Source organism: Anabrus simplex, chromosome 5 (genome assembly GCF_040414725.1).
Source record: "Anabrus simplex isolate iqAnaSimp1 chromosome 5, ASM4041472v1, whole genome shotgun sequence".
In the NCBI taxonomy this organism is placed as follows: domain Eukaryota; kingdom Metazoa; phylum Arthropoda; class Insecta; order Orthoptera; family Tettigoniidae; genus Anabrus; species Anabrus simplex.
The window spans coordinates 240,113,250-240,133,059 of NC_090269.1; the positions used below are offsets into that span (position 1 = coordinate 240,113,250).

Genomic DNA, 19,810 nt, shown 5'->3' on the forward strand with positions numbered 1-19,810 from the left:
GCCGTCCTTCCAGGAATGATGAACGCCAGTGGTGAACCATTTGGATGCTCATGCATCCTTCACCAGAAACGTACACTAAATGGTGATTAATATTGATAGCCGTTTCACTTTTTGCCTGAAAAAGCAGATAACAGGCTGGAGTTCACAAGCGGACACAGAGCAAGCCTGTGCTGTTGAAGGTCAAGTGCAGCCACCATACCCCAATGAAAGTTTGCAGAGAAAAAATAGGGAAACTTATTTATTGGACGGCCTTCATACACTTGGAAATACCAAAGGTTTTGCAGCCTATACATTATCACAGCAGTCTGCCTTGTGCAAATCCTGCAATCTGAAGTATGAATCACGACCTCTTCCTCCTTTACTCACCTAAAGCGACAAATACACACACTTTTCCAGAAGATCTTCTATGAATAGAATAATGACCAAAACAGAATGCATTAACACAATGATGCCAACCCAAGGAACAATAATTAGAAGCCAGAAATGGGAAAACAATCATCAAAGCTTGAGAAATTTGTTAATTCAAGACCTCCAGCACAGCTGTGATGCGTATGGCAACTACCGCCACACAGGGCAGCACACCTGGGGAATGTTACAAACAGACCTACACAAAAATGAGTCTTCACATGTTAGGCTGCACACATAAACTGATAATGGATTTTATTAGTACATTTTAATGTAAAAACAACAAACCACTCACATTGTCTTACATCCGGGCCAACATGGTATCTGATGTATTTGACGATATTAGGAGTGGAACCCCTCAGGTGCATAACTGGATGTGTGTGTGCACGCGCACACTGAATAATCTACTATAAGCAATTCTGCCTAACAATGTAAAAACGAGTTTTAGTTTCTTGATCATTGCTACAAAGATTGCCCAAGACATACCCGAAATATCGATGAATGACAATTAATGGTAACTGTATGCTGATTACTGTGTTTGTTAGCCACTTATTCAGATGTTCATTTCAATCTCACGCACCTGTTCTTGTGCCACTATGCTTATATGATACACCAACAAATCAAATCCTGCAAACAAATATGGGTCAATTAGGGCAATACAGCCTAGTTTCACAAAGACTGTTGTAATAATACTTTTCTGTTTGCAGGCAAAACAGTCAATTCTCCACTAACTGAAATCAAGTATTTGAAATTTGTACAAAATTAGCATTTTTTTCTTACATGTATCTACAGTGAAAAGAATTGCAGGCATTTCTACAATATTCTTACATAGCCATTACCACCCTCCTCCAGAGGAATAAGTAACATCCAAATCTACACATCGACAGGGTGTAACTCTCCAGTAAAATAACTTACGATGTAAGATGCGAGCTATATATGTGTATATAAAAAAATACTACTCACTTGCAATTAATTAAACTGTATTGCCAAACCCATAACAATATATAAAATAAATTAACAAAATTGGAAATTTTTAATAAAACATATGTTATGGTAATGATGGTCAGCTAACCACTGTACTGTATATAGTATTTACTCAGTCTAGAAAAAGACTACCCTTATTAACATGACAAAGATGCAATACAATGGTAACTCTTGAGATTATGAACTGGTCTCTGAAGATTCTTTCAGACAGCAAAAACAAATTTGTACACAACTTGAAAGAATCTAATAATCAGACAGTTAAAAGTGCCTCATTAAATTATAACCATTTTTGTTTATTTGGCAATCTCCACTGTAGACTGTCCATAAAGAAGAAGGTAGCATGAAGCCCCATAGCAGCATTTACACACATCAACTGACATACAAAATAAATGACAAATGAAAATTCTTCCACATCAGATTAGGAAAACAATACTTTTCTCTTCCTTTATGTTAATCACAAATAATATACAGTCGAACCTCACTGGTTTGTTACTCATTTTGCATTTCTGCACAATATTTTCAAGGCACCATGCATTCTTCATTAAAATTTAGTTCAATTACATATGTTTCATTTGTATATTCTTATACATCTTGTAATTTCTATTCCTACCTCTCAAATACCATATGTTAAATACCGGTAACAATACAAGAAGTTTAATAATTTCATCATGAAATGAGTAAATATATCATAATTTTAGTACTACCTATATGCTAATTGTTTTATGATGACATACCAATGTTAAAGAACTACAAAAGAATGTTAGGAACAAGGAAAAGCAACAAATATGCTCTATATTCACTCTGGGTCATAGCAGCAATTACAGAGAACTTCAACCTAAGTAAGATATTTAATAATTATTTCCAGATTGAAATAACTAAGACACTGTTAAATAAGACCTCAATACACAGAACCCACGACTGTTCAATGAAGACTGAGGGAATGAGGGAAATGCGAAGGTAAAGCTCAGACAAGATAGCTCGACTATGTAACGGATGTAGGTGGGAGCAAGGTACGAGGTCACAGAACTATGAAAGAAACCTACATTTTGTGATGACAGATAATGTATAACGAGGAAAAAATCAATTTACAGTACTATGTTTCTCAGAGCAGTTACAGCACCGATAATGTTGGAGCAGGTAAGTCTAATAATTGTGTTTACCAGGCAATCTAGGACAGAATGAGAGAAAGGTTGATACTTGAAAGGAAGGTGATTACAGTCACAGTAAAAATGTAATTACAAGATCTGGAAACTCTTTCTCCAGGACAAGAACTTGAAAACTGCAAGATCTTGGAGAGAGAGAGAGAGAGAGAGAGAGAGAGAGAGAGAGAGAGAGAGAGAGTGTCTCTCTCTTTGTGTGTGTGATAATAGAAGTATTGTTCTTCTGCTAGATATGAAACACTGCAAAAGGTGGAAAAGGGGAAAAGGTCAAAACAAGTACAGACGAACTAATCATTTAGCTTACCGTAAGTGCCAATGAAGGTGATAATCTACTTCATCTGAAGAAAACAATATTGTTTTAAGGAGAATATAATCACTTTCTGATCTACACTATTTCAACAGGAAAGTTAATGGCCATGCCTTTCTAATCTAAACCTATCAAAATTGTGAACAACTATAGTTAGCAAGAGACAGATTTTCTTCAATAAAAGTAAACACATCTGAACTACATTCTTAACTAACCTTGCATGTTCTTTCTAAATCATCTGCAGTCTTTCGATTAAGATATAATACACTGCAAAATCTCCATTTCATGATTTAAAAGCAATGTGCAAGAAATAATTATAATAAAACAGTCACTCGGATTGGATTAATCTCTTTATGCATCTAAGTGTTAGGATTGTAAGCTGTGCAATGATTGTAGAGCTACCATTATGATTGTCAGAAGTAGGTTCCCATTAATGTGCAAAGATTCTGATGAAAGATCCTTCATTGTTGCTAACAGTGTGGTGATACATAGCAGTCCTTGAAATCATGGAACAGTTTCCCTTGAAAGAATAATGATTTAAATGTAAAAAAATTGAAATTAAAAAAAAAAATCACTAAAACTAACTTGCTAAAAAAAAAAAAACACTTGTGGAGACTGATAGCCATTTGATTAATGTGAGCAAAAAAATGGCACAAATTCAAATTTTTGAATGAAATTCAAACCAGTGTAGAAAGAGATCAATAAAATGTTACTTTGAAAAGTTCTATTTGTATGTTATTTTTAGTCACAGATAATATTAAGCATTCACTTTTGGAACCGCAAAGTGAGATTCGACTGAATTTCATGTGATTATTAATTCTCATTCATGAGAGAAGGGAAAATAAAAAAAAATGAATCAGTCATTTCCCAAACATTATAAAAAGGCACCTATTATTCCTTCCAGAAGCACAGTCTGAACAGGTAGTAGCTTTACATACTGTTACACTAAAAACATGATAGAAATAGGAGCCACTAAAACTCATTCAGTAACAGTAGCTTGATATCTAATCACAACCAAATCATTTTTATTACAGTTTCAATTGGTGTAATATAAAGTTCATGAAACGTAACTAAGTTTCGAGTTTGTAAAGGTATAAAGGGTATGGATAACGGCATGTCTAACAATAAAATTGGTCCATAATCAGATCTATACAATCGTACACACAAACTCAAAACAACTTACAGCACATAAATGTGCTACTAAAGGTATCAGGCGAGTTGTAAAGTTAAAACTGCTTGAAATCAAGTCTAGGGTTACACACTGAAGAATGTCATCTTCCTTCCATTCAACTTCCTCATTTCAATAGCACACAATTCTCGTAAAGAATCAACTCAAAATAAGAGCTTGAAAAGTTAAATATATATGTACATTTGCTGTAAGACTTTAAACAGCATGAAAAGAAGAGAACATGAAAAGGAAATGCCTTCTCTTCGCAACACAGTTCCCTAGGTCTAAGGGAAAACAATGATCACATAATCTGGAAACCACATGCATTTCATTTTCTTTTTTTTTATTTCCAACCAAATTCAACAGAAAAAAATAGAACAACCAAAATCTCCAGTTTTCCTCGTAATATTTGTAATTAAGGCCTATTCAGCTGTACAACATTGGCTTGATAGTAGACACTGAAGGGCAACAGTTTTCAGCACCTCACACATAAATCATAAGGGGGTATTATTTATAAGCATTTTACAATTATTTTATTGAACAAAAAATTCTAATGCACGCTGCACATACCATAAGTTATGTTTTATGGGGAAAAAAAAAAAGTAAAATATTATAAATACTCCAGTTGGCCAGTGTGCCTCCCCTCCCACTCTTCAATTGCTTGCAGCTACTTCACAGGAACCACCAGTACATATACTGGGAAGAGGCTGCTTGACTGCCCATCCCCCACAAGAAAATGGAAATAAGTTATAATGAAAAGCCACCATACCCATGTTTGTCATTTTGTGTGTCCTTATGTTTTACCGTCACTCATATGCTAAAATTCCAACAAAAGATTACAAAAAGTAAAACCTAGATCAATTTTGCTGCAAAGATATTCAAAACATGATAAACTGAATATTTAAACATGGCTGTTCAATACTTTGGCTATTATAAACCATTATAAGAATATTCATACAAAATTGGTAGCTTACAAGGAGAACATGAAAATTTGCTGATTAGGTATTTTCACATGCAAAATAAATGGAGAATGTCCATCAACATTTCTTTACAACTTACAAAATACTACTATCCTCATGATAGATGAAACTTTTAAATTTCAGGGGATATAAGAAGCTACTATTCTCTAATGGAAGCACAATTTCATTGGAATAAAAATGAAACACTTAGAAGCCAATAACTTGAAATTTTGTAATAGCTTTTATATCAGATGTATATCGTTCGAAGATAACTTCTATGCATGATAGGTACCCCATATCTGTGAAATGTCGGATCATTCTTAGCTGTTAAAGCCCAATTGTTACCAGCTAATTTTATTATAGAAATAAGCCAAAGTACAAATAAGTTCACAGCCATGGCTATACTGATTTAACTGAACTTAAAACACTGAATTAAAATAGAACTAATTGCACAGTGTGCAGTGGAAGGAGCGAAAGAACTTGTATATTAGACTTAACACCCTCCCCACCAACTAGAAATTTTAATATGTTGCTCTCCAAACACAATTATGAGGAGGGGAGAGACATACATTGGCATCAATCAGATTTTAAGTATCACACTAAAACAAAGTGTTGTACTGGAAGTGCAGGAAAATACAACTTTGGTCCTTTAAAGAGTCATTTTTCCGAATAGAAGGGAAATAATATTGTCATTTTTTAACAGAAGCAACACAGAACAGAAGAATCTCGATATTCAAAAGAAGATAAATAATACATACTTGAAGTTTAGTAGCATAGAATGAAAGGTCATCTAAGAGACTTGTAGGGGGGAAAAAAAAATCTACAAAAATATCACTTTATTTTCACACTACTTCCAATACATCACCGACAACAAAACAAAAACAAATAAACAGAAAGTTACTGCAAGTAGCTTGCACACACGAAATGGTCATTGCCTGATACCAATAAATGTAGCCATTTTAATGTGCGGCACTAGGCCCAGTCCACAAGGAAGCGTTGCAAAGGCGACCACAACATGTGGCACACTACAAACACATCTTACCCCAATATAATAAAGCACTAACAACTGTGAATGTATTATGCAATTACATCTTTTTTTACAGTTGCCCATGTCCCAACACCAATTTGGTTTTGGCATAATACATTGTTACACCACACTACGAATTGTTTATACTTCTTATCATAAACTTCCAATTTTCCAACACATCTAAAGTTGGCAAAGGGCAAACAGTTTTCATTTTTCTTTTTTTTTTTTTCACTTACATGCTTAGGAAGATAACTAACCTGCACTCTATACATATTTGTCAAAAATAAATTTGTTAGTTAATTCTGTACAATGAGGGGGGAGGATCTTATTCAAAACACACACACGTTCATTCACATCTTTACACTAAGAACTGGTAGTGATATTGGCTTTTCTCTGTAACTACGAGTTACCCACTGGAAACAATTAGTCTTACAAGCACTGGAGCGCTGCTCCCTACATTACCTGACTTGACAGACTATTGATGTTTAATTCTTAAAATTTCTTACACACAAATATGATACACACAACATTTTCTAGTTGAATCTACAAGCTACTGGTGATGATAGCATAATACACGTGCTTTCAGATTTTTATTTTTTTTTCCCATTTGTTATTGTCAAGTCGATGGACACACACTGGCATTAGCTGAAAAGCTAATGCTCTATAAACACTACCCTAGAGCTTAAAATGTGATAGAATCACATTGAAATTGAAACCATTTCGTAAAATAGATCCAAGAGTATACAGAAATTATGACCATTACAGTTAAGCAATTACAAGCACCAGCATGCCCATCGTTCTGAGAGATTCAACTACAAAAATGCTTCTCAACAGTTTAGATAAATAATTCTTAAAGAATTTTAAGAATTAAACTTTCATCACTGCCTTTCAAAGGCAATGCATTTGACATCTGTAACCCTGTCACCAACATCGGTTTTGTGTCAACACCATTCTGTAAAGGTATTAGTGTGAACATCAGTCTTTAAATTACAGAGCTCCTGAATTATCTGACACAGGCCACAACAAGTGAAGAGAGAAGCGAGTCAATACCAAAATTTCTGCAGTCTGTAAACTCTAATTCAAAATATCAAACTCTTCCCTCCCCCCTTAATGACTAAAGCAGTATGCGGCATTGGAGTCAGACTTTGATTTAATTATGCCAAGAACAAAAGATCACATGATTAAAAGAATCAATGTCAGGGAGCAAATAATCACTTCAGAGACATGGGTTTATTCAAGGTCCTTTAAAATACTATTTAGGTAATATTGTGCAACATCAACAGAAGTAAATTGCAATAAAAAATAAAACTGAAGAAAGAAAGCAAACAATATGAATGATAATCCAAAAACTTTCCAATAAAGCCTTATATATCATAGTTCATAAATCGTAGTACGAGTCCTTAGAAATTCATATATTCACACTATCCCTGATATAATACACAGATAGTTTTTGATGTTTAATTTCAAATATAAGGGCTATCACAGTTACTGCACACACATACACACACACAATCATACAAACAAATTTACAGCTGTGCATGATCTCCCATAATTCCCCTCCCCCCTAAAAAACAGCACGCATAACAACTCTCAAAATGCCACTCCTTCCTACAACATTGAAGGTTATTTATTTCCTAGTTCACTCCTTCTTTATCACACTTTAGCAACTGAAATTCTTCATTTTGTAATAAAATTTGCTGATTAACAGCTCAACGGAAAGAATCATTGATTTCGACAAACACACCCACAGGAGCTTGCCTGCTTACACTCATATCTTATACTGAGGGGGAGGAGGGAGATTAGTATGCATCTGTTTTGGTTGCATGTGTAACTGTAGGCGACCAGTAGGAGCCAAACTTTGGAGGGCTGCCTGAGTAGTCATGACACGTAAGTTATTCAGAGATAACACGTACTAATAATGCATAAACAGTATATAAAAGTTTTCTGTCAATCCACAAAATGCTTCTCTTCAATTTTCGTTCACAGCTGCAACATAAAAGAGCACTGTTGTTTAGTTTTGAGGCACTTGGTGCCAGCTTTGGGCTTCATTGGGAGTACTTGTCTCACTAGGTTAAACCTATCGAACATTTCCTGCCGTCCATGTAACACTACAGACTACAAAATTGCTTGGGCTATTCATTTCTTGCATTCATCACATTTCGAATTCAAAGAAAGCGACACAAATAAATTCGCAAACAAATGTCGGCACATTGTTCTGTTCTTATAAATTCTGTAGTAGACTATTTGAAAATCGATGGCTGATTAACTTTTCTTATATCACATGATTTGAATTCTGTACGTGTAGTACAATTGAGAACTCTGTTGAGCTGCACCCCATTCTTTCGTTGGTTTGGAGTTAAGCTGAGGTTACTGCCAGACTTCGCTCTGGGCAGCAGATATACCATCAAAAGAAATTCTCTGAGCCAAGGCAGGATGTAAGTGTGCATCTAACACACACATACACGTGAAAACCTCACAGTGCAAACCAAACCTGCTTAGTATTCTTCAGGTATTGGCACTCAGGTATTGTCACTACATGCCATATTATGGCCATTTCCAAGACTACGCTACTTCGGAGAACGTGGTCGAAGAAACTCACGAAACCGAGAAACCTTGTCTGGACCATCACGTCTTCTCAGTCCGCCTCTCTCAGAACGTTCGCGGTCATACACTGGGCGTGGACCACCTCGTCCCATGAATCTGATAGGTCCATCTCTGAATTCTCGTTGTGGTGGCTCTGTTAAAGAAAAAGAGATTGAAGTGCATTAACATAATCAGGTGCAACAAATGTCACAACTACAATATGTTATCAGTTACATGATTACGTAAGTGGAGGTGGATAAAATGGAAAATAATTTGTAAAATTCCAAATAAAATCTTGAAGAATCTGACACACACAATCAATCTTGAGTATATTCAAAGATAATTAGTTCTGGTGCTAGAAAAGCGTTTTACAGGACAAATTCTACGGTTCCATGTTCTCAGCCAAAACTTCCTTAGCTGAATCTTATCGACGGAGAGTATAATTTTATCTGTATCACAATGGTCAAATGAATTAAACCCATTCAGTATTAGCACAACAGGTGTGGTCAGTCAAATTTCTCTTTGGGGACATAGAGCACAGATTTTGAAAAACATAAGCTTTTCCTGAAGTTTTGTCACTTAACACAGCAAAAACCCCAAAAGACATGTCTGAGAAAGAACAAATGGTTATTCTCTCAGTAATCAATTACTTGGTGGATACTGGAAATAGATCCTACTGACACTCTGTGGTCTGAAACCTCACTGGTTTTCATCGACCTTACTTTCCCCCATTACCAAAATACCTGTAAACCCCTTGTCAGGAACGTCAATCAACAAAATATCTGATAGTTGCATCAATACTTCCTGTCTGCCACTTGTAAATTTATGCCAATCACAAAGTACCATACAAATCCTGTAAATCTACGGAACCTTTTATCCATCCTTTCCTACTACGGTATATTTCACCATTACATGCAGAATTCTGCTCACTCCTACTGCTTTACAATACTTGTTTATTTACCAATCTACCCACTTTATTGAAAAATATTTCATTACCCAATTTTCTTCTCTCTCCCTCCCTTTCAAGTAAGTTTTCTTAAACTTCAAAAGGATTCCCAGCTGCATAACAGTTTTTTGCAGAATAATATTTCAGATTTCCTTTAGGATATACAGTATTTACTCGTGTATGAAACCCCCTATGTTTCCCACCTTTAGATCCAGAAACACTGGGGGGGGAAGGGGGACGGCAATATGAGATAACCTCAAATTTTACGCAGTGAACAAACATATGACTTCTAGGCTATAAAGAGCTATAAATTGCACATGTAAACATTTTACACTATTCTTTAACTAACTTACAAAAGTATTCTAAGTTTTACTGGCTATTTTCATTGGAAGGCAGTATTTCTAAATTTAAAAAGACAATAAATGGTGAACACAAGACTTTTAGGCTTACAATAAAGCAAATGTAGCCAGGGTACAGTATATACTCTTACATCACAACATCCATTTCATCTCATTAACTCCTCTGATGAGGTTGACAGGAAGAGCATCCGCTTGTAAAAACTCGCTACAAAGATTCATCTCGCTTCATACACGACCTCGTAGAGAAATAGCATAAAGTTATCGCACTATGCAATATTAATACAAAAGAAATTAATGGCCAGTCATTTGTCTCTTATCAGTCGACTAGTAGGCCTACAACACAGTAAACCTGCTCACTGATTTCAGATAAATTATCACCGTCTTGTGCCGCCAACTTCCCTGCTACCGGCATGTTGTCACCTTCACTGCGGTGGACTAGCACTGAGAGCATTCAAGATCACGTCTTTTTGGAACCTGTAACTCTTCATGGACAGAAACACACATATATGGTCGACTTCTATTAGGCTCCAGGCGGAAACATATGTTACATTCGAAAATCGTGGGTTTATTAGCCGAGGAGGTACCCAAATATGCTCAGAGATAGTAGGAGCCGTTCTCTCAACTCTTCTGGTGAGGGAAATCCCTGCAGTATCTTGACGAGTTTGTTTTCCTCTTTGTGGGAGTTATGTAATACATACATTGCGTGATGCACTTTTCTTGTGCGTGTACTTCTTACGTATTTTCACGGATTTCCGGTAAAATGGCATCACGAAAACAGACCAGTGATACAGACATAGTGTCAATATTGGATGATACGGTCGAAGAAGTGTCTGATTTTAGTGAATGTGAGCCTGAGGACAAAAATTCTTTCTCCAGCCCGTTTGAGTGCAATGACGACACAAGCGACGCTGACACAGCGACAGAGCGGATGACTGGACGGACGCGAGTAATCGCGACCCTGGGCAAACAAATATTATTCCGTTCGTAATATTGATCAAGGGCCAATATTACCATCACACTTTGATACTGATACGCCTCCTGTAGACCCTGGACAAACAAATATTATTCCGTTCGTAATATTGATCAAGGGCCAATATTACTGTACCGGGCGGTACACCCCTACGCCGCACTTTTAAATCTTGCGCCAAGAAAACCACCTCTACAGGAGAAACACTGAACTGAAAACTAAACCTCCTTAAACTTTTGCTCAGAAGATGTCACTACCTTAATTTTGTGATTATGACGTTGCCAGTACTGTGACAACCTGTTCGACTGGGACGGGTTTCGACACATTTGGAAGTGTCATCATCAGCCAATTAGCAAGGCATAGCAAAATTTTATTCATAACATTCTAAAAACACGTAACACAATGATCACAGTCAAAAAGAGGACGTAGAATAATTAACACTATTTTGTGTCGAAGCAATTCCAGTTACTGTTCATATAACACAATGATCAGTCAACAGAGTAAAAAGAACATTATTTTATGCCGAAACAGTTCCAATTGAAGTTCATAAGCAGGTCTTGTATAATCGCGTTGTGCTGCACTCTCATATGAAGACGTATTAAAGATCAATAACGAGTTCAAGGACTTGTTCCAAGATGAAAACTTTAAGGATAACTCGTTATGAAATTGAGCTTGTGATATGCAGTTATGTATAGTTGTTGCGAGGCAAGGTGTTGTAGGCATTTGTTTTTTTCACCCGAAGAGTGGAAAGCGACGTAATTGAAGTCTAAAGAATACAGTGTAGGACTTCATTCCAACAAATTAAAGTGGATATATAAATCTTAAAAATAAATTTGAATCATTAAAAAAAGAATAAAACCATATAAAAAATATATTGAAAAATTAGAAAGATTTAAAAAAAAAATTACTATTTGAGGCTCAACTCGAACAGCTTGTCGTGGTGATTGATAAATGTATGGGAAACTATAAATAGAGAAAAGGGTAGGGAATAACGAGTGTTTATTAGAGGGTGGGAAAGGAAAAGTAGGGGGGCGGGAATTATCTAAGGACGATCATGGGAGCATTCTGGATATTACAAGTAGCGTGGGAGGGTACTGTGTAAACTGTCAAAAATTGATCGCTTACTTGTTGACTTACGGTTAGTTAAAATGGAGATAAGAAAATCGAAAAGGGCGTTAGGCTTCTCAGAAATATCATTCAGGTTACGGTTTGGATTGAAACAGTTTTCAGTTTTGTCTAGGAGAGGGCCTTTAATTAGAGTGCTGAGAATTTCAAAATCCCGGTCTATTGTAGTGGAAAAATGTTTTGTGTAATGTACACGTTGCCAGACAGCCAAAAATCTGTTTAATTTATTGCATTAACATGTTCAAAGTATCTAATTTTGAAGTCACGACCAGTTTGACCTATGTAAGAAGAGTTACAGTTGTTGCATTTAAAATGGTATGCACCTGACTAAGAAAAAGACACTGGTTTTATTTAAGGAGTTTGAGTTACGTAATAATTCAAGGTTTCTATTATTAGTTCAAAAAGAAATCTTTGAAGACATTAGCACTACTGTAGGCATTTATATTAAATGTGAATGTAGAGCAAGCAGCTGGTTTAGGATTATCTTTTAAGAGTGTATATTAGGATGGTGTTTAAATTTGTAAATAATGCATTCCATAAAATATCTATTATAACCATTAAATTTGGCGATGGAGCGGATGATATTTAATTCTTTATTCAAGTTATCCTTAGATAGCGGAATTTTGGAAGCACGGTAAACCATACTGTTGTACGAGGGGCGTTTATGTGTCTGTGGATGAAAAGAGTCTTGTTTTATGGTATTAGCTGTACGAATGGGGTTTTCTATAAATCATATATGATGAGGAAGGTAATCTGCTGCTTGTTATACCTAGAAAATTAATTTATTTGTTTGATTCGGTTTCAAGAGTGAATTTAATATGCGGATCTATTTTATTGAGGTTGTTTAAGAGTAGATGCTGCATTGAAAACTCTTGATATCATATAGGATCACAAATGTGTCATCTACATATCTGGCCCAAAATAACGAGTGTTTAAAGTCGTTATCAATGAAATCGTGTTCTAAAAAATCTAAGTATATTTCCACTAAGATCCCTGAGGCTGGTGAACCCATTGCCAAACTATCTTGTTGATAAATTATATTGTCAAAGATGAAGAATTTGTTATTAACTACTAATTTTAAGACGGTCATAAAATCATTGTCAAGTTTGCTTAAGCAATTGTATGCGTTTAAATTCTTCTCAATAATAGGAAGTAATGTTTTGATATTAATGCTGGGGTACATGTTGAGAATATCGATAAGAGTGTAGAGAACGGTGTGGTTGAATTTTCAAGTTATTTAATTTCTCAATTACTCCTATGGTGTTTTTTACAGACTTATTCAATAAAAATTTGTAATTGTTCTTAGGAAAATTTCTGAATGAATTGTGCTAATTTGTAAAGTGGGCTGGGTCTGTAATTAATAATTGGTCGAATGGGGACATCAGTCTTATGAATCTTAGGGAGAGATTTTGCGGTTGGCAGGCCTGGATTCATACTCAATCTTGTTTTCTCATGCTCAGTAAATAAGAAGAGTTCTTTAGGGTTTGTTTAAGGAGATGTTGGATCTGTTGAGTAGGATGAACTTGTAGCACTTCATTCATCACCAATTCATACTTCATTAATCACCTTTCCAGATCACATCTGGAATTGTAAAGCCTGACCTTGGTCAGAAATGTTTCGATCGAAAGATCAGACAATCAATGATGATGAGTCTTCTAATGAATAAATCCACCGGTGTGGACAAACAACAACAAGGATCTGCACAAAGACACCACTCGGAATCGGTGGGGTGTCAAGTAGAAGACCTAGGCGAATCGGAGCGCCTGGAAGCCCAACAGACAATCGACAGACAGCTGACAGACAGTGGACTAACCCAACAATGTAAGAAGAGACTTAAGTTCAACAAATCAGGAAAATTTTCATACTTTGCAACATTAAACATTAATTCACTAAGTAAGGTGGGCAAGTTGAAACATTTAACTGATGTGATGGACCAACATAGGATTTTAATAATGGCTTTACAAGAACTTAGGAACACAGACCAGGACCCAATTGAATCAGGAGGTTATCGTCTCTACAAAGGACCTCCAGGAGAAAGAGTAATGAAGAATGTCCCTCAATTTGGTGTAGGTTTTCTTGTTCATAGTAGCATAATAGACTCAATTGAAGAATTTTCTTCAAAATCTTCGAGGATGGCACTTCTAACAATTAAAGTAGGGAATAAAACTTATACTTTAATAAATGTCCATGCACCAACAAATGACAAAAACAATAAAGATAGAGAAGGAGTTGAAAACTTTTGGGAGGAACTTGATTACATATTAGCGAAGATCCCTGATGAGCATATAAAAATCTTACTTGGAGATTTCAATGCTAAAATAGGCAGAGAAAAGAAGTATCGCACAGTTGTAGGAAAATGGCCAGCTCATAAATTAACGAACAAAAATGGCCAAAGATTAATTGAACTTTGTGCAGATCATAGACTCGTTTTGGAAACCACCAGATTCATGAGGCGACCACATAAACTTATGACATGGAAATGCCCTAACGTAAAATTGGGAGAGTTTCAGATTGATCATGTTGCCATGGATAAAGATTATCATAAAGAAATTTATAATGTCAGAGTCCTCCGTGGGGTAGACATTGACTCGGATCATTATATCTCAAAAATAAAAATCAAGTTAACACCAAAAAGGAAACACAAACATAATCATCTCAAAGCAAGGAGAAATTATGATCCCAGTTACTTAATAAATAATAAAATATATTTAGAGAGATCCAAAACACCTTTAAATGACAAATTAGAGACAATGATCAACAAACTTAAAACCATAGCTGAAGAAATTGCCCCAATCAAAAGGAGAAAGAAACATGCGTGGTGGAACGAGGAATGTGACAAAGCAATTCAAGCAAGACACAAGGCATGGATAAATGATCAACAGAGGAAAACGGAAAAATCTCGAGAAGAACTAATTAATGCCAGAAGACAAACAGCTAAAGAAATTAGGACAATTAAAAGGAATTATCAAAAGGAAATGCTTAGCACTATAGAAGAAACATTCAATCAACATAAAACAAGAGACTATTACAAAACATTCAAGCAATATCAATCTAAATTTACCCCTCCCACACTTATGTTAAGAAATAAAAATGGTAAAATGGAACACAATAATCAGGATAATGCTAACATTCTTGCAGAATACTTTAAAGAGTTACTTAATTGTGAGGATCCTGTGGAACATTTAGAATTTGATCCTAACCCAAAAAATAAAACTCCATTACAAAAGATTATACCACCAGTTTACAATGAAGTGAAAACGGCAATTAATGCACTTAAAAACTACAAAGCAGCAGGAGAGAATCAAATAGTAGCAGAAATATGGAAGAATGCTAATGATCAGACTATTCAAAACCTACATAAATACATCATTGATATTTGGAACACGGAGAAGCTTCCTGAGGAATGGAATACAGCGATAATCCACCCGCTGCACAAGAAAGGTGATCGCTCCGATCCAAATAATTATCGGGGGATATCCTTACTTGATATTACATACAAGATTTTATCCAAGATTATATACACAAGAATCCAAGAACAACTCGACCAAGAACTTGGAGAATATCAGGGAGGATTTCGACCAGGTAGAAGCTGTCCAGATCAAATCATTAGTTTAAAATGGATAATGAAGCACCAAAGAGTTCGAAGTAAGGGTCTGGTCATCACGTTTGTAGATTTTAAAAAAGCATACGACAGTATTCATCGTGACTCATTATTAAAAAGCCTTAAAGAATTTGGCTTACATCAAAAACTTGTTAACCTCATTAATATGACTTTTAAAAATACGAAGGCAAAAGTTAAATTTAGAGGTGAATTATCAGAATCATTCACTATAAGAACTGGACTTCGACAAGGAGACGGACTTTCACCATTGTTATTTAATTGTGCATTGGAGAAGGTTATGCGTGAATGGAACAAGAAATGCCAACCAACTATCAAGATCGGTAGAAATATTAAACTCAACTGCCTTGCTTTTGCGGACGATTTAGCATTACTTGCAAATACAATAGAAGAGGCTAAATTTCAAATTGAACAACTAGAAATTATAGCTAAAAAAAATGGGATTACAAATTTCATTTGAAAAAACAGAAATGATGCCAACTTTTAAAGTTGATTTACCAGTTATTCAGCTGAACAGTAATAAAGAGATTAAAATTGTTCAGAAATTCAAATATCTTGGGGAAATAATAACATGGAACACAAATGAAAAAGAAGCAATAGAACACAGAACAACTCAATTTAAACAAGCACAAAGACTTACCTGGCCAACCTATAAAAAAAAATCTCTTTCGATAAACGCTAAGCTGAAACACTATAATTCCATAGTTAAACCAGAGGCAACCTATGCTAGTGAAACTTTATTCAAATTAAATGTAAAATCTACAACAGACAAATTACAGAAAACTGAGAGAAGAATTCTTAGAACAATTATTAATAAAAAACACCAAGTTGATGGACAGTGGAGATTGTTGCCTAACAACATTGTCTATCGTGAATGTGAATCAATAATATCTACAATGCGTAAAAGAAGAATTTCCTTTTTCTGTCACATATCAAGATTAGCAGACACCAGGATATTGAAACAACTATTCGATTACTTTTTGAAGAATAAAATCAATAATAATTGGTTCAAAGAAGTTCAGGACGATTTGGAAGAATTGGGTATAACTCGGCAACAAATCAAAGACAGAAAAGAGAAGAGGATTTTGAAGAACAAAAGCATAAGTCTCAAACTAAAAGCAGTTGAACGGAAACAATATACTATATCGGACACACAAAGGGCTTCCAGGTCGGAGAGGATGAAAAAGTTCTGGGAGAAGAAGAAGAAGAAATTAACTCAAATGTATTGATTTCAGTGCTCCAATGTGGGCGTAAAATATGTAAATAATAATAAAAGGAATTTTTACTGAAGAATTTTTTCTTTTTTTCGATGAAATGAAATATATCCATTACTACTGTAGTGTTACCTTTGTTAGCTTTTGTGATGTCACGATCTGAGGATGACACTTCAAATGTGTTGAAACCGGTCCCAAATGAACGGGTTTTAACTTCTACTTGGTTCAACTTAATAACGCAGTATATAAAGGTGGATCCTTCCTTCTATTTAATATTGTAATTCTCCAACAACACAGAATATTCAATAGTAAGCAGATAAAAACATTGAAAATTCCATCAAACAATCGATCAACCATAGTCGCTACTGCTTGTTATTGGCCGATTCCAGTAAATAGTCCACCCAAGTAGGAAAAAGTAAAGTTTAAAATAGAACTCAACAATCTGTTTTTGATAGATAAAACATTTTAAATTAATTTTATGATATGTATTAATTTATTGATGTCTTTCAGTTTTTAATTGCACACTTAATTAAACCTTTATGTAGAGGCTAAATTCATTGGATATTTCTCAATAGTTTTAGGAATTCCTGTTCATTATGATGAAAAGTTATGAAATTAGTGAAACTCTGTTAAGATTATCTGAATTAAACTTAGTATGCAAAACCAATACTGTACACCCTTTCAAGCTGCTGTATCATTTGTTTAAAATTCCAAATGGATTTATATGAAGATCGTAAAATACGTCGCGTGTTTATGGCATTCTTGTGAGCAGGCGACCGGGAAGTTCCCCTCTGTCCAAAGGATTAAGTTTCAGCGTCGCACTCTCTTGTACAGGATGTATTTTAGAATAGCAGTCAGTGTTCACACTAAGACGATATTTAATAATGCTGCTTACTCACAGGGAACGTTGTAAACGGTATCGCAAGAAGAAAGATTACACCTGCCCAGTTACGTGTATGTCGCTAACAGGTACGAGATTCGGCGAAGAAATCCAGATCCCCGAAAAAAATGAAGGGCTTATCAACAGTTATTTCCTATTTTAACAGTCCAGAAATGAAAGAGAAATGCTTACTGAGGTCAAACTTCTCAGCACGCTGTCCAAGGCTTCTTAAATCTTCCCGAATGGACTGAGAAATTTTAGATCACCTGTATTACGCCCAAAGAGAAGAACGGTAGGACAAACAACGACTGTATTTAAACGATACTGTCTTATACGAAACAATTTCATGGATGTCTCAGTGCAAATTTTAACAAGCGTAACAAGCCTATTTTAGAAAACGTGTTTTATGAGATATACAAACGCATAGTTCCACAAGCTCCATTACACGAGCAATGTGTTATCGACTAAATTGTTCTTACTCGGATGACATTTGAATAACAAGTGGTTTTAATGAATTGGCAAGACAATCACTAAAAGATTTTAAATGCAACTGTAAAATGACTTGTGATCATTTGATAACACATGGGGCTGATGATCTACATGTTAGGCCATTTTAAACAATCATCATCATCATCCATTTTAACACATAGTAACAAGAAACATTTAAAGACTTTCACACGTTCAGAGTGAAAAAAAAAAAAAAAAGATTAGAAAAGGTTGATTGTACAGCCAAAGCATGCTAAACATTTTAATTAATATATTTATTTGGTAAAAAATAATGTATGATGTGTATCCCCACGTCACCACAGCAATTTTAACATGTACTTAAGTCAATTTGAAAGTCAGAAAGATTGAAAAAACCCCATTAAGAAGAGAGAAAAGAATTATGGAAGTTGAAGAAAAAAGCATACAAGAAGAATTTCAAAGGGAAATTATACCCTTGGTACCCAGGACGGAGGTGGGGTATGTTGAAGATGAATGGAAAAGATTTAAGGAAGCACTGGTTGGATGTGCAGAAAAGGTATGTGGTAGAACATCAGGAAATGTGAAAGACAAAGAGACATACTGGTGGAATGATAGGGTAAGATTAAAGTGAAGGTAAAGAAAATAGCATGGAAAGCATGGAAAACATCTAAGGGCCGGTTCTACCATCTGCTGGTAAAGTGGCTGGCAGCTGCCCGGGAGGTAAACTACCTGGAGGTGTAAATCGGCTGGTACTTTGGCTTGCGTCCAACCACCTCCGCGCAAGCGCTAGGTAGCTACCAGGAGCTAGACACCGATATACGAAGTTGGCTAGACTGATTTTCAGCGATTTCTCGCTTTCGAGTGTGGTGCTATCTATCGTCAGATGCATGAAACCCATTTCGATTGTCTTATTTCCCTGTGCTTGCGTCTGCTGATTATCACCAAAAAGCCTAATAAGGGAAGTCTTAAGAGTTATGGACAATGATTCATGTCAAGCTTTCGTATTTTAATCTATGATCTTCAATATCAATACCTATTTGGGATTAAAATCTCGAGATTACATTTTCTTACGCCAGTTACAACCTGTCATGCAAGGCAGCGTTTTTGAAAGGTATTCTCGTAGTAGACTGGTCAAGTCGCTCGCTCCGTAATAGAAGGTACGCAGGTTTTCATCCTAATTCTAATTTACATTTTAAAGTGTATTTTCGTTCCCTGCCGTTGTTCTTAACTCTCTTTTACGCGCTTCCATATACGTATATACACACATCTTCTTTACGGACTTATTGCCTTTGAGCATTCTATCTGCAGGCTTCTGTGAATTGATTAAGTATCTCCGCGATGCTATATTTGCAACTAGTTGTGACCTCGTTTAGTTCCAGATGCTTCCATTTATTCATAAAGCATTTAATTTTAATTTTTAACTTTATGAAGATAAAGTTGGAAGGTACTGTAAATGTAAATAACTAATCGGGATAAATATCCATTCCTAGAAAGAGGAATTCGGGAATGGAATAGTTTCCAATTTCTTCGAAATAATGTACAAGACTATGTAAACAACTAATAGGGAATCTGCTACCTGGGCGACAGTCCTATAACATCACTTGCTATAAGTAGCATAAATATAAAGCAATTTTCCTAGTAG

General features: G+C 35.4%; 1 protein-coding gene across 9 annotated transcripts in view; it reads right to left on the bottom strand.

The window, feature by feature from the left end:
• Positions 1-3,726: 3,726 nt before the first annotated feature.
• The window catches only part of Larp4B (La-related protein 4B), a 965,589-nt gene continuing 949,505 nt past the window's right edge, over positions 3,727-19,810 (bottom strand). For all 9 annotated transcript variants that reach the window (XM_067147303.2, XM_067147309.2, XM_067147307.2 and 6 more), the window contains one exon: positions 3,727-8,747. In XM_067147303.2, coding sequence (XP_067003404.1) covers positions 8,578-8,747 — 170 coding nt within the window. In that variant the 3' untranslated portion in view covers positions 3,727-8,577. The remainder of the gene's footprint in view (positions 8,748-19,810) is intronic.